The following is a 16,860-nucleotide window of genomic DNA, read 5'->3' as shown; positions in this document are numbered from 1 at the left end:
AGGAACTGCCAGGGCTGAACCAGAATCAAGGAAATCACCTCCCCACCCTGAGTCTCAGCCTTGCCTGGCTTCCTCCCGTTTCCACACCGGCAGCCTACACCAGTCCACCATGGCACCCCATCATCCAAACTCCGAGTTCTCCCTCCATCCTCTCATTCCTTTCCTTCTACCCCTTCCCCATTCATCCTTTTATCCCTTACCTCCTCATCCTTCACCCTCTCATCCTTTCATCCTTTATCCCTCACCCCTCGACCCTTCATCAGTCACCCCCTTCCCTCCATCCCTTCATCCCTCACATCCTTGACCCTTCATCCCTCAACCTTTATCCTCTCATCCCTCTTTTCATCCCCCCCACATACTAGCGCATCCTCCTTCATCATCCCTGCTCTTCCTCATCCCAAAGAAGAGTGTGTGTGTGAGTTGGTATTTGTACTTAGGAGGATGGAAAATGACAAAAATGTGCAGCTATGCCAGACTCGAACTAAAAGAAAAAAACAAGCATTTTTTTGCCTCACATACATGCATGTCTATGTTTGCACATGTGTTTGTATTCAATTTTCCTCCAGTGTCAGGGCATGTCTGGGTACTTTGGGCTACTATTTGTTCTGTGCATAAGTATTGTATTGTGCTGTCTGAATACAGTGTGTGGTGAGATGAGAGGAAGAAGTAAGTACCATTGATCCGACTAATTCCAGCACAAGCAGAATGCTGGAGAAGCAGTCATGGAAACATGTCCTCTGACAGATTAGAGGAGACTTTTCTCAGGTCTGGTTCTGCCGCTGTGAGCACAGAGAGAGAGTTTAACCCAGACACTAACTGTGGTTGGTAATGCTGTCAGTGTTACCGTTTACCTCTATCTATTCCAAGTTTTGTATGATGCGTCATGGTGCTTTTCTTCCCATCTGGGGTGGGAAAACGGGATTATTGTCTCCTAACACAGAGGTGATCATCATAAGAGACAGAGGTGTCCAAGAAGCACCCGATGATCTACATGTGGCTGAATGTGCTGATACTGCATTTAATAAAGGAATTTTGTGAGGCATTCACTTGTACAAGTCATTTCTGTGCTAGCAATTGCCAGGGTTTTCATTCTACATTGTACAGCTCTATAACACATTTTACAGGGATAATAACAGTATCATGGCAACCATTATACCATGCTATTATACCGCACAGCACTGTAATATATTTTTACAGTAATAAACTGTAGAATAACAGTTTCATGCTGCCAACAGTAGCTGTCAGTAGTTTACTTTAACAGGGAAATTTGCTACAGTGTACATATGGATTTAATTGGTGACATTTTCTAATCTGCAGGTCTTCTATTTTGTTTTTGTTCCCTTTAGCACTCAGTACTGCCTGTGCTTTGTGCTGTATTTCGCCTGCCAATCAAATACTGCAAGTATCTGTGACATCATCCTTCATAGGTGTCTGTTGTTTGATGCTCCTTTTTTTATCTGATTAAGCAGCTTCGTGCTGAAAGTGAATGATTTAAACATTAAAGTCATAAAAATAAATAACAAATTTAATTAATCGATTCAAGTGGGGCAAATGTGAGGTTTTCTTATTTTCTTCACTTCATATGATCAGAAACTGAATATAACCTCAAGATGTGACCTTGGGCTCTGAGGAGTTATGATGGGCATTTTTCACAAGTGCTTAACATTTTCCAGAATGAGCTATTAGTAACTGAAAAGTAATGAACAGATTAATGTAAAAAGTTATTTTCCCCAGCCCTAGCGGCTATGATTCCTAATGCTCATCTAATTTGTCTTTTGGTATAAACTAACCCACCATTATATTTATGTGTTGTGCTCTCGACATGGCCATTACTGTGGTGTCAAACTGAGACTATTTTAACAGATAGTGAAAGCAGAGACAGGTTGTTCAGGGTCAAAAATCATCTACTCTGACCGAGGAGATGCGAAGGTGAAAAACAGCTGTGACATTGTCTTTGGAACAAAAAACACTGATATAATGTTTTTTGCAACCTCTAAAGCCTAAATGTGAAAGTGCTGTGTAATAATTCAGTTTTAGTTTGCATTAGTTGCTAGCTTAAATCATTAAACATGCTCTCATTAAACATGCTCTCTCCCTGACTGCTGGTGATGGGGACTGTATGTGAAAGTGGTTAAAACTTAAAGTTAAAGTTTTCTTAATATATTTTCTATCTCATTTGACAAATGATGATGATGATGATTAACCATTAAAATATGAATTTCTGTCATGTCTCACACATGTGCCTCCCACAAACAACATCTTTCTATTAAACAGTATCCAGCTCAGCACAGTTCAACTGATTTGCTCAGTTTAGGGAGGCACATAGACCCCAGCTGGCCTGAACCAACCGCAGAAGGAGCAGCTTTATTTGGGGGAATTTACCATCACATGTCCGAGTTCCACTGTTCCATACTTGCAGTGGGGGCTATACCTTGGCTATTTCCCCCCAAACTGTTGCTGTGAAAGCTCAACAACAACTCCAATATAGATTTTTTTTTTTTTACCCCAACAGAGGCATCTGAGGCCGATTCTAGCAAATATCTTACTCTCTTATTCCCTTTGAGCTGTCATTATTTCCATAAGGACTGCGCACTGAAAAAACAGTCTCCCCCATAAAAAGCCACATTTAAGACTTCTTCTTTGGCAGGAGGGTGAAATAATTTAACTTTGACCAGTAATTCATTCTGAAACAAGCAGGGCAAATCTCTTTATTCACAAATAAAAGAAATTCAATTTACCACTCCATCAGACATTTTCACTGCATTTCAGAAAATAAGGTTTAGATGCTCCACATGAGATTAAATATTTGTTTAGATGGCTATGTGCATGCCTGCGTTACCACGGCAGCATATCTGTTTCTCCTCAGTGTGTACACAAACTGTGTTTCCATGCATGAGTGTTTTCCTTTCCGGCTTTGTGCATGACACAAACACATTATGACTTGAAATTGAACTGATGATTGTATCTGTTAAATGAGACACACACACACACACACACACACACACACACACACACACACACACACACACACATACAAATCAACAGGCCCACAGAGAAAACAAACACACAGCTTTTGGAACACACTGAGGAAGAGACTAGCACACACACAGGTTACACACCAGCACTCAGTTTCAGGGGGAGAGGAGACTTCTACCTGGGAGATGTTTGAGTTTTTCATCAGCTTTCATCTTGATGTCAAAATTCCCATCAGCTTTCTCTCTGTGTGTTTGTCTCCAGCTCTTCACCAGAGAGAGTCCTGTTCACTTTTCACGTGTGTGTTAGTGTGTGTTTAAAGGTGAAGGGAAGTGAAAGAGGGAGGGGTCACAGTGTTTTTAATTCTGCTGGAAACCTGATATTTCTCCAACCCCAATTCACAAGATGCAGTGAAGGCTCCCCACTTTGTGAAACACATGACTGTATAAAGAATATTACTACATGGGCTCAGGAAACACAGTGGTTTTGTAAGTGCATTCTGCAATGATTGCATTTTCATTTACACTTAACACAGTGTCCCAGCTTTTTTGGAACTGGCAGCTCTGTGAGGCAGGTACCCTGTCAGCAGAGACTCCACAAAAACAATTCATAATCATTTGTTCAAAACTACAATATGAAAGCACAGCTGCACCACGCCTCATGTCCACAGGAATAAAGAAAGAATACAGCCTCTTGAAATCCGGCCCAGGTAAAACATAGTTGGGATTTGAAGGTCCACAATAAGATACAGTAGGCATGTAACAAACAGTAATGAGGGCCTCTTGAAATAACTGACCCTGGTCTTTGTTTTCTGGAGAACCTTTCCTGCAGACACCAGTTCTGCCTGCTCCTGTCACATGTTTTCTAACCATGCATCGTAGCTAGCCTTACCTGGTTCAGTGCAGTTTTTTTCAGGCTCAGAGTAGATCAAAGACTCGTCATAGACTTCTTGCAGAAGGTTACGACTTTCCCACCGTGCCCCCTCCTCAACCGTGGAGCTGGAAACATGATAACCTGAGAGAGTCAAAAAAGAAGCAGACAATCAGGAACAAAGAGAATGAGGCTGTGGGTTGTTTGCTTTAAGAATTCACTCACTGGAAACATCCATCAGACAAACCATTGGCAGCTCGGTTGGTTTAGTGAAAGAGGCTGAATCCTGTGGCATTCAACAAACTTGGTTTTATGTAATAAAATAACACTTTCACAGAGACATTGCTTATTTTTTGTAATTTCAACAGGTGAACATTAGGCAGTGATGTTTTTTCTTAAAATACATGCATGCTGTCATACAATGTCACTCACATGCACAAACAGACGAATGGCTGTGATCTAAGCTCTTAGTTCCGTAGTTATCTGACATTCCTGAATACTCAAACCTTCCCTCTACCCGCAGAACAAAGGCAGATGAGACATGCATCTTGTGTCACCACGCTCCTGCGGGAGCATTAGTACAGCAGCACGCTGAGCACCGCGAGGCCAATCATTCCAGCTCAGTCATCTGGGTCACAGTATCCTCAAGCGCCCCATCTCCTACCCATCTCCTCTCCCACCATGCAACAGGCCCTGACTTAGGTGCAGAACACGCCAGGGCTGCTATAAATAGGAACATGCTTGGCTGTATTTATTAAAATGCAGAAACATAGAATGTTTGAATTGTTAAGCAAACAGCCCATGTCACAGGCAGGCTGGAACAGGATAGTGATGAATGGAGCTGTAGTTTGCCAGTATTATGGTGGATATATGTTTGGAAGCATATGTTTAGCTAATAACTGTGAACACCAACCACTCCCCTTAAGCCAGTGACAGTGTCCGAACATCCCACCTCTGATTCAAATGTAGCTTTACTCGATTAGTGCAAGGCAGCACCAGACATCCCCTTTGGAATGGTGTGAAACCATGAGCAGGGCTGTGATTGTGTATGTGCATGGGACAAAGGGGACAAACAAACAAACAAAAAACACTCCTCCATCCTCTTCTAGAAGCCAAAAGCTCCAACGGGAATCTTCAATCTGTGAATTTATTATTGCACTTTTTTGTATCGCATATATCCAATGTTGGACTGCTTTATGGCAATATTGGATTTCTCTACGACTTTTTAAGATCAATGAAGTGAGGAAGTGTAAGGTATTGCATTTACTGAATTAGCCCAAAATAAATTTTTTGTCGTAATGTTATCAAGCAACAGTTTTTTAATTTATTTGAACAGACAATGTACTTTATTATGGTGATGGAGGACATTATCTAAAATCCTTATTCTTCTTTCTGTGAAGGTATGTGTCTGTTAAATAATTTGAAATGTACTGTAATTTTTCAATGCTGTGAGCAAATCCCATTCACTTCCAGTGTATTGAACTGGATGTGGAAACCTCAGACAGAGATATCTCAAAACCTGGATAAATAAAACCAAAGCCATCTGCACAGCTAGATACGATGAACAGAGCCTTAGATATTAGCTGAAAGAGAGATGTGCATTTTCTATTAAAACAAACACAATGCGCAGCTGTGGAGTGACACTTGATTACAGTGTGCCGTTCCACAAAGAGAACTGAAGGGTGAAATCTGCCAAGCTGCATCACCGCCAAAGCTTTTATACAACTGTGATGCCTTTTGCCCTCTTACTCTATGCTCTTCCCCTTAGCCAATGCTTCTGTGCATTTGTGTGTGTGTGTGTGTGTGTGTGTGTGTGTGTGACATTAGTAGAAGACAATGAACAGCTTGAAACACACTCAACATACTCCACAGGAATCCTCTCTATCTCTTGTCATTGTGTAATAACTTGAGTCTGTGCTCCATTAGACAGCACACACACACACACACACACGCCAGACAAACATGCACACACAAGTGTACACAGGCAAGAATACACACAATGAAAGTAGTCACACACACTTAATAGTGTGAGATGTGTGCAGAAACACACACACACATATATGAACAGACCCTGGTGAGTGTTTTAGGTGGCTGGAGGTCCAGAGAGGCAGAATGTACCATTTCGGTCAAGGTTACTATAGCGATGTGATGTAACAGATAAGATGCAGGAAGGTGCATGACATAACCCAGAGTAAGTCATGCACATGCACGGACACACAAGAGTGACTAACCAAGCTACAAGTAGATGCTATCACATGCGCTGTGCACTGTCAGCCACACAGGTGAAGGCACTCAGGCTCATAACAGCAGCCGAGGGCTCTTCACCGTAGCAGCTTGTTGAAATGTGAGCCGTTTGATCAGGATCATGTGAATAGCAGAACATTTCATATTTATATCTGCCTGTCAATAGTTCCACTGCATACTAATGCAAAGTTTTCAGAATAGAGTATTTTCCCTCCTCCAATGGGAAAGGTTTGTAAGGAAGCTCTGTCTATAAAAAGCTCATGTTTTGGATTGCTTTTGCTGTTTGTTTTTGCCTTGTGGGTCTTGAGTTTGGCAATATCTGCTGCACAAGTTGGATTTTTGGTGTTATTTCCCCCAAAAAGTTATGTCATAGCAAGATATCTTAACAACTACTGACCAGTTTGGAATGCAGTCTGGTGTTTTCTGTCATCCCCAGAGGATGGTACCGAATGATTTCACTCACCTCATGAGCTTTTGTCTATTGCCACTTTAAGGCCAAAATGTCCACTTGACATACTTTCTGGTCCATGTCAAAGTACCTCAAAATCTAATGCCCTGATTCTCCTTTGATTTGATTTTTGTGGTCCCAAGATGAATATTAACTTTTTTAATGAACAAGCAGATTTGGGATTTTCGCCACAGAAGGGTCAAAACTCAAGCAATACCCTTCTGGTGACCCCATGACCTTTCTTCTAATGCCAATATTGTGTCAAAAGGATTCATAACATCAAATAAGCAGATGTCCTCAGCACATTCATGCTCTCTACAGGATGTAGACTGTCCCGGGCATTTCATTTCATGCAGGATATCAAAAAGTAACTGTGACACTTCTGTGAAATTTGTTGAGCACTCAAGAATTGGATCCTTTTGATTTAATGACCCCATGGACAGATCTTGAGAACCACCTCAGGACTAACTTGTGCATCTTTGGTGTTGCTACCAGTAAGTCCCTAATGACAAATAAATAATCAATTAAGAACATTTGCAGATTTAGATTTATGTATTTTAAAGCAGTACTGACAGTTTTTTTTTTTTTTTTTTTGCCTTCTTGGAGGCCCCAAAACAAGTCTTAAACACAACTTAATGTATAAAGATTTGCTCTGTTTTGTCCCTCCCTATGTTCACCAGCTAGTGGCTGACTTTGTCTGTCATTTGGTGCTGGGGATGTAGTGTATGGTGGGTTTTAACAGGGCTTATTTAATGGCTTGTTCTGTGAGTTTGTCACATCAAGCAAGTCCTTTCACATTACACATAATTTGATCCTTCAATCAAATAAAAACATTGGTGAACCTTTAAATACACTCAGACAAACAGAGCTGAGAAACAGATAATCCAAACAGAGAATGAGAAACATAACTATGAACATAAACATATGATGCTCTCCAGATTTCAGATTTATCAGATCAGTATGGAGTCAAAGTGTGCTGTACCTGCAGGAAGTACAGATCTAGAACAAGAGTGTATGTGTGTGCGTGTGTGTGTGTGTGTGTGTGTGCATGTGTCATCCCCATCTCTTTCCCTCTCACTAACACAGTATCCCATATTGGCAAAAGTCCTATATCTATAGGTCCAAGCCGACCCCATAACATCACATAACATGGCTGCCCATCGCTCTTCACTGTCATGTTTAATTAGCTACTTTATCTTCATTAGTGTCCCTCGGCAGGCATGTGTGTGTATGCACGAGTGCATATATGTGCGTACATTTCTCCTTGTCTCCAGACTCCTTGTGTACCTGTGTCACAGAGTATATTTCTACGCTGGGTGTGTGTATATATTTGTATATTGTATATTTGTGTGCAGGGCCATCACTAGCCTATTAAGGTTGTGTGTGCATGCGTGTGTGCATGTGTGTGTGCACTAGTGAGTGCTACCTTCAACTTTGTCCCTGGAGAGGAAGGAATCAGGCCACAGGCATGTGGATCTTTCTCTGGTGCTCTAACATGCTACACGTGATAGCAACATCCTTGGATTCTCATCATAAGTCGTACAAAATCTAGGTTGCTGTTGTGTATGGATCATTTTACAATATATTCATTATACACGTATATACATTGATATATGTACATACAGTACATGGTTACATTATTTATTACATTTGCAGTATATTTCAGACACCTGTGTTGATCAAAGGAATAATTTCTGTTGTATGTTGGAAATGCAGCACTGACCTTTCAGGTCACCATACCCAACTGCCAACAAAGTCAACGACAACACATACAGTAGTGCTGTCTATAATATCATACAGCAGCTAGCAGCATCCTAAAACTGAGAAACTACATGTAGCACCTCTGAAGAAAACTTTAATACCATGCACCTAAAACAGGATTGTTAATGGTAGAACAGACATACAATATGGTAGAAAATGCTTCTATAAAAAAATACATTGCATATATACATACACACATACATTATACAGTGATAAAATAAGACTATTAAAATTTGGGTATCATAATTATTATATAATCATTCGGGTATTGTTATTATAATGCTACACTAAATTAACAAATCATGCTAATGTGGAAAGCTTGTGGGGTCACAAACATCAAAATAGCTTATCCACTTGGCAGCAATAATGTATTTACCAAATTTCCTCTCAATCTGCAAATTACATTATGAAAGACATTTTGTGCAACATAGAAAAATTGGTTTCATGATGGAACAAAGTAAATCAAAATGGGAAGGGTTCATTCTCTGTGGAACAAGAACGTGATAAATCTAAAGGCAGTCTGACTATTAGCTCTTGATATTTCTTGAGTGCGAGTTAATGACAAGGCCTTGTCACCTCAGTGCGAGCTACGCAGAAACCTTGGCTTCATGAGGGTGCTACATGAAAGGTCAAGGCGTCACCAAAACAGCCAGAACATCAACATCCTGTTTTATTCCATATAAATTTAGCAACACTATTCTGAGCTATTACTAATCATTTCATATTTATGAGGAAATAAGCCCCAAACTTACTGTTTGACCGAGTCAGTCCATAGACACCTGGCTTGTGTTCGGCAGATGTCACAGCTGTGGTGGGGCCATTTTTACTTCCCTCAATTCTCACTCTTTTTTTCCTTAACCTGATGAATTCTACATGACAGTGTTTTGCTATGCTAATCCTGTACTCTGCTAACCTAGGACTGAAAGAACTTGCAAAAGTTAAATTGCATCAGATGACATCAGTGATCACTAATCAAGTTAGCAATAAATCATCTAACACAATTAATGCTATGACTTACCTATTACTTCAAAGCCTACATGTCAGACTGGAAAGCCTGCGTCTCGTGTCTATTCAAGTGCATATGAGAAGACGATGTGCCACACTTGTCAGCTGTGTGAGAAAACCTCAGTGCAGCAGAGCACAGCTTCACAGTCATGTGACAGTCATGGTGACTGCTGACTTCATTACGAGCTGGACGTAGAAGGTGAAATGAAGCAGAGCATCATAGTCACTGTTGAGGGTAATGTAATATTCTTACACATTATGCAATTTGTAACAAAATGACATTTTCAACCACTGCAACAGTACTTTTGGTGTCTTGCAAACCCATGAGGGTTGGAAATTAAAACCAGTGTCTATGTCAGCGCAAGAAAATTGTTTCAGTTCAACAGATGGATTCATCTGCATCAGAAGCTGTCCAACATGCCCACCTTAAACTGGACTCTTGTCTGTTGTGGAGCAGTTTAAAATGAGTTTTTGATTAATATCAGTAACACAGAGAGTAAATATTGCTTATAAGTACCTTAAAACCTGTCAGACAAATTTGAAGCAAGACGCACAGATTAGTGTGCGCTTCCCAGTGTTAATAATAATAATTCCAGATTCCAGTTTATGAGATGTTTAAAAGAAGTAAGTAATGGATTTGTCCAAGCAAATTCCCTGAGGCCCTCAGCGGCACAAAGCCATTGTTTTCCTCTGGACGGTTGGTTTGGTGTCAGCATGAGGTTTTGTGCGTCACTCAGGTTTTCCACCTCACTGCCATTCTCATCGTTTTCTCAGTGTCAGCTCTGGCCTTGCTTGTGGGTGACCATTCACTGTGCCACCAAGGGGATCGCAGGGGAAAGCCCTGTAGGAATTTGTGAGTGACAATTATTTGTGAAACATGATGTCATGAGTATCTGCTGCCATAGACATTTTCAACCTGAATGCAATTCCTGATGAACAAAGCTTATTCTATATTCAGAGGTCCCAGAAATGCCCAACACTACCTTAAAATCACAAACTACCATCCTGACAGGAAGCATAGCAAAATGCCTGCAGTCACACAAGGCAACCAGGTTTGTGAACATGCAGATCATAAATAAAGTTTTTCTGCACCTGGTGGCGTTGGTGACATAAAGCTGTGCTACACCTGACAATCTAGTTATAATTTCAGGGACCTCTAAGGTCCAATAAATCACTTTCAACTGTAGACTTAGTCTCACCAACAAAAAATGCACAGCATCTACTTTCCTGCTGTCTGTGGCAGCACGTGTCCACACAGAATTTACTTTTCCAGCTAGTCAAACGGTCCCCGTGCTGTTGAAAATCCTGACTGTCAAACTGTCAGCTGGAATTCAGAAACACGCTATCTGCACACGCTCTAACACATCGACTCAATATCTCAGAGCAGGAGCACTGTAAAATTCAGTCGGCACTTCTGTCATACACTCTCTCAGGTGTACACATAGGCACCAGCTAAGCCTTGCCATGTGACTGCCCATCAATAAATCAATATGACTATGAGTGGTTGGAATGACACTGGACCCTTGTGTTTTAAAGAAATACTGTATGTGCTGCTGCAGCTGACGTCAAAGAGGATTCTCCAGAGGGAATATACACTGTATACTATCTATAATCATTTCTAAAAGGGACTTTATTTATATAGCACCTTACAAACCCAAACTCTAACCCAAAAACCCCATCTGGAATTTCTTTTCTACACTTTTTCTACCCACACAACAAAAACGAAAACTGAGAAACTTTAAAGTTTAAGCCAACACAATTTCAGAATTTGCAAAGAAACACAAATACTAATTTTAACATAATTTAACATGCAATTGAATTCCCCATTATTGTTAAAATTATGATCACTTACTTGTCATTCCGTTCTCTGGAAAGACAGATAAAAAAAATATGACCTTTTTTGCAGAACTTTCCAAAATTACATTTGACTAATGGGCATGGAGCCATAAGGTTTGCATGCACTGACGATTAGCTCGTTGGCTTATTATTAGCGCCACCTCAGAGTCTGTCCAGAGTCACAAACTCATGCTCTGAACACGCAGTGATCACAGTGTCTCATATTTCTTGACACACAAACATAAACACAGAACACACAGGCTTCCCGTCCTGTATTTATCCTGCCTCACTCAGTGGGGCCTCTTTTCGAAGTCACTGCCACACAAAAAATAGAATAAGACAATATGCAGAGTAAAATGATAACTACTGATTTTACTCCTCCCCTTTTCCCCAGTCATTCTCCGGCATTTTAACCTCTCTCACCGCTCTCCACCCATTTAGATATCTTCTGATGACTCTCCTGTGTTTTAAACCTCTTCCTTAAAAAGGCTGGCTGTAGCCTTGACAGGAGGTATAATAACTGGTGGAAGTATGCAAAACATTAACTGTAACATTTGGTGATGACAAACTGCACCCACAAATAAAACAAGAAGGAGGAGGAGCAGGAGGTGGAGGAGGAAAGTGACAGAGATGGTGTACCTGTCAAAAAGTCTAAAAGCTTACCATCTCACCAAATGGGAGTAAGTTTACCCGTACGCAACGAAGAGCAATGTCAGTCAATATCAAGTTGTTTGTAAAGTATGCCATACAGACTTTAGTGTACCACACGGAGGGAAAGGGGGCAAATCCACCAGTGACTGTATTTACACTATCTCTCCATCATCTTCATCATCACCCTCTGCTACCAGCTGTCTCTATTACCAGCAGCTTCTGTCAGAATCACAACTGAAGCTTAATGTGTGAGTAATGTGTCCACATCATTCAAGTACTACAGAAATACACTAAGTGCTGAATTTATCTGCCCTTTAGTGTTTTCATTGATATAATGCAGGGATGTTCACAGCATTACACTTTCAACCAGGAATCTAACTCTGACCACCTGACTGTAGTCTCTTAATGTAGGAACTAGTTAACTTGTTGCTCTGATATTTTAAAGCATGTGGTTACCTAGCAGCGGTTTTAGGATTCACTTTGTGTCCCCTTGTCTAAGAGGTATGAGGACAGTGGTAAGAGTGGTTGGACAACACTGCAATATTGCAAAGCAACGTATTACTTTCAGGTGACAGTAACTAGTAGTATGTAGTGCATTACACTGTGAGAGTAATGTACCCAATACTGCTCACACATGACCGTTAAACAGAAAATACTAAGTGGCTGAATAACAGCATGGTCTAATGTTACAGCGGTGTAGAAAGTACTGACATGGGGGCGATGAAGCATTAAGAAAATCTATTTTATGTGACTACTACTAACAGAAACACGCAATGAGTGTTGACAATCCAAATATATCATGCTTGGGTGGGTACTAAATGAAACAGGACAGTGCTGTCCTGCTGTCGCTGCAGTCTTAACGAATCCCTCGGGGACGCTTAATTGTTCGTGCACAGCAGTGGCGCTGCGGTGATAAAGCATTTCCAATTCATGAAGCTTGCCGTGCACCACATTGGGTCTCCGTCTAAAATACTCCCACAGATTAGATGATCATGGGCCAGGTTTTTTAGCTCCAGCTTCTTCTCTTCTCTCATGCTTTGACTATCCATCTTTGCTATTGGACTGAACAGATGTGATAGGCCGAAAAGCATCACGTGAGATGATTTACAGCACATGGAATTGGTATGTGACTTTCCTGTGCAAAACAGAAATGCTTCGACAAAATGTTATAATTTTCACTCATTTTTCGGTTACAGATCGTCCAAACTACTCTGGGCCCTCATCAATACAGCCACCACATGTGAAGTCGATCGGGTGACACTTGAGAAAATCAAAGGACAGACAGACAGAGATTACTTCTATTTTAGTGAGATATACAGCATCTTTATTTGTATGTGTATTTCTCTGTGTTAAATGATGTGTATGAGTATAAAATACGCCCCATCAGAGTGTTTCTTTAATTGCTGCTGAACATATTTGACAGCTCGTTAATGCTCTCATTAGCTGTCACTGCCACTGTTGTGAGTGTGCGCGGTTGCTGTCATCTCAGACATGTCTTACACTCATCTTTCTTTTACTCTGGAGAGAGGACTCAGGAGAGCATCTCTGCCTGAAGAAGAGGGGTCAACAAGGGGAATAGATGTGGAACAGCCCCCTCTCTTCCTGTGGAAATGTATCTGAGCTCAGCTGATGTGCTGTGGTCAAATTCAGGTAAGAATTATTTTTCCATGTTTCCACTGAATGGGATGACTCAACTTGATTCTTCTTGCTTTTGGTACCCCCTCAACAAAGATCACCACAGCAATGAAACTACCTGAAACCTGACATCATTTTTCCTGAGAAAACACCATATTCCCCTTCACTTTTCCATCAGATGTGAAACAACATAGGAGCTTTACTTTGGTCTTGACAAGCTGCAACCTTGACTCACTGTACAGCTGTAAGCGCTAAACTGACAAACTCACTGCTAACCTGCGAACACACCTTCCACAGACTCAGTGATTACAATCCTAAAGCGATCTCCATAGATTTCAGACGTGGCAGACAAAAAATGGCTGGTAGAAATGTTCAGTGAGGAATAATCTTCATTTCAGACCCTGCATGTGAGTGATGATTCCCTCTGACCAACCAGTAGTCTGCTGTGTTTTCACCACTCCTTTGAGTATCAGTTCAGCTCGACTGGAAACCCAACCCAGGTCATACCAAAAAGGGACTGTATAGAAAAGGTACCCAAGCCTGGGCCAGATGGGTTCAGGCCCGCTCACACATCAATAATATCATCAATGATCAGTAGCAGTCACAGGAGTCTGATGTGATAGGTGTGATAGTGCAAGTTGCTCTCAGGAGAAACTGAATCAAAAAACAGAAGTCACTCTCATTTATGCCCACGTTTAACTCCTCCTAACACTGAGCTTCAGTCCATGTTCAGTCCCAGCAATATTTGCTTTTTTGACTCACTTTCCACCGCACATCACTGCTATCTGAAGTTTGCTGGCCTTTTTATTAACTGAATATACAGCAAATAGCAGCACACACTAACATCTTCCTTTCTCATTAACTGATTTCTTCCTTTCTCATTAACTGATTTCTTCATGGGAATGGGCATCAAACACTCACTCTTGTTCCACTTTGTTCTTGACATTATTATATTTGAAGGCACACTCTCAGTTTCAGACTGCTATCATTACAATCTGCAGGTCACAGAAAATAAAATGCTTAGTAACATGAATATACAGAAAATATGGAATTATGATGATAGTAAATGTATACTAAATGTAATCAATCATTGTTATTGATAACTGATAACATCAAAAAAAGAGACACTGACAGCCAGACCAGACAGAGCAACACAGGTCACCAGCAGCACCGTGAAACACCTGTGAAGTGAGATCAAGGTGAGCAGGGCGAGGCTATAGCTTCTCTCTTTGGTCAAAACATTTAATATGGATTACAAGGTTTTACAGCCAAGGGATCTTTTGTGGTGAATGTAGCTATCTCCTCCAGCTCGCTCACAGCCAGGCACACACACACACACGCACGCACGCACGCACGCACGCACACACGCACGCACGCACACACACGCACACACACACGCACACACACGCATACACGCACACACACACGCACACACACGCACGCACGCATCATCATCATCATGCATGGGTATTTATCCTAGCTCTTATTTATCTTACACTACTAATAGGTTAATTTAGCTGCCACGGTGTCAGAAGATGAATTGCCTTTGTAGTCTTATCAGTCAATATGTATGAAAACACCTCAATCAATCAGAAAAAAAAATCAATAAGTAAAAAGATGTCAAAATAATTAATAAGCTAAGATCTCTTCCTCATATTTCATGAACAATGTGTTTTTCTTCTTCATTTGCTGTACATAAAATGCTACTGTTTGTAGATGTAGGTACTTGCCAACCCTCCACATTTGTCCCATTTTTCAATGTTTCCTTCCCCCCAACTACACATTTCAAAATTACTCAATACATTCACTAGAATGCAGGAAAACAGATTTAGACTGTGATGTCTAGAGGATCAGAAACACTCATTCGTTGTTGACCATGATTACTGGCTCTATTTTTCCATTTATAAACACTTGAAATTGTGAATGTTGCTGCTGCTTAACATTTTAAACAAAATTCCTGGGGTTGAATGGTGATGACACTGACCCCTGCTGTGGGTGATGTCACATAAGGCCAACTCATAACCTGCACTGACTTCACTAAAACCAAATCTCATTCCAAACTAAACTGAGAACTTGGCAGCCCTGTACAGAGCATTCCCTTCATGAACAAAGCCATATGTGGTTGAGTGTAAATATAGACACCATCGTAAAGAGAGCAAAAGCAGAAAACAAGCAAGAGTCTCATCTTATTGTTTGGTCAAGTCACAGAATTAATGCTACAACTTTGTCACACCGTGGTGAGGTTTGTCTCGTCTTGGGTTTTTGTCTCGTTATTTCCTGTTTTATTTTGAAAGTCTAACTCTGCTCTCGTTTCAGAGCACTTGCCCTTCCTCATGTGTCATCGGTGTGTCTGTGCTGATTACCTGTTGTCTCCACCTGTTCCTGATTCCCCTCCATGTGTTAAATAGTCTGTGTCTCCCTTCTTGTGCCAGGGTGTCTTAGTCCGAGAGCCGATTCACCCAAGCCTGTCTTTGCCCCGTTCCCATAGCCACAGCATCTCGTCCACGTGCTTTTGTCTTTGCTAAGCTGTTTTGTAGTCATTAAGAGAGTTTTTTGTTTGTTAGACTTTTCTTATTTAGTGATTGTAAATCCTCTGTTTTCTTAGAGCGATTTTTATTTTGAGTAATCTTCAAGTTAGGTTTTGTGTTCTTTGTGTTTAGTTTAGTTTAAGATTGTTAAGAGAGTTAATAATGGACTAAAATTTACAAAAAAAAAAGCTTTTGTGAAATTGTGATTCATGTGAGTCAGGTTTTCAAAAACTTCAGTAATCTCCCTAAAAGAAAACAGTTTGAGCAATTTAAAGTCATCTGGAATAATAATAATAGCATTACAAATGAAGCTATAGCGAAGGTTCAGTCAGGAAGACATTCAGCCATGCTGGCTGAAGCTATGCATTGCAATAATGGCATTCATGTCCCAAGCTTGAAAGAAGAAAAAGAAAAAAACAACAACAAGGGTTTATATATGATATGACATAATTTAATATATATTATATATCATAAAAAAGGTTGTTTTTGCTGGGGTCTGTACCAAACAACCATGTTTCCTTACATCTGGAGATATGATTTGTAGGAGAGAGATTTGTGTAATAACTTGATTTATTGTCTAGCCCTTCTGCTGACCATTAGCCATTGCTGGCTAAATAAAAATAAAATAAAGAAACCTAGCCGGGTCAGTTCTGACCCAGCCATTGCAGGGCACATTTTGTTTCTGTCCATTCATTCACAATACACTGTTGATGTTTAATTATTTAACCATATTCTGTGTCATTTTCTCAGCTTACTACTCCTCTTTGTTTGTTTAATCATGGTTTGTTTCAGTCCTGCTTGGTAAGTCAGCTTCCTCGAGAGAAATATTACACTGTGGCTTTGGGGTGGCCTTCAGAGGATTTATCTTGCCGTCGCTCGGGGCAAAAATGTCCCTATAGAGTCTAATCT

At 40.7% G+C, this 16,860-nt stretch overlaps 1 protein-coding gene across 2 annotated transcripts in view; it reads right to left on the bottom strand.

Annotated features, from left to right (window-relative positions):
* LOC121613563 (sodium/potassium/calcium exchanger 3-like) overlaps window positions 1-16,860 on the bottom strand; it is a 98,417-nt gene that overhangs the window by 51,924 nt on the left and 29,633 nt on the right. For both annotated transcript variants that reach the window (XR_006007206.1, XM_041947014.1), the window contains exon 2: window positions 3,865-3,987. Coding sequence is in view for 1 of the 2 variants with exons in the window: in XM_041947014.1 (XP_041802948.1) it covers window positions 3,865-3,987 (123 nt within the window). In the remaining variant the exon portion in view is untranslated. The remainder of the gene's footprint in view (window positions 1-3,864; window positions 3,988-16,860) is intronic.

Source organism: Chelmon rostratus, chromosome 11 (assembly GCF_017976325.1).
Source record: "Chelmon rostratus isolate fCheRos1 chromosome 11, fCheRos1.pri, whole genome shotgun sequence".
NCBI lineage: Eukaryota > Metazoa > Chordata > Actinopteri > Chaetodontiformes > Chaetodontidae > Chelmon > Chelmon rostratus.
Note: the sequence above shows the minus strand (reverse complement) of the source record. Positions and strands in the feature narration are given on the sequence as shown.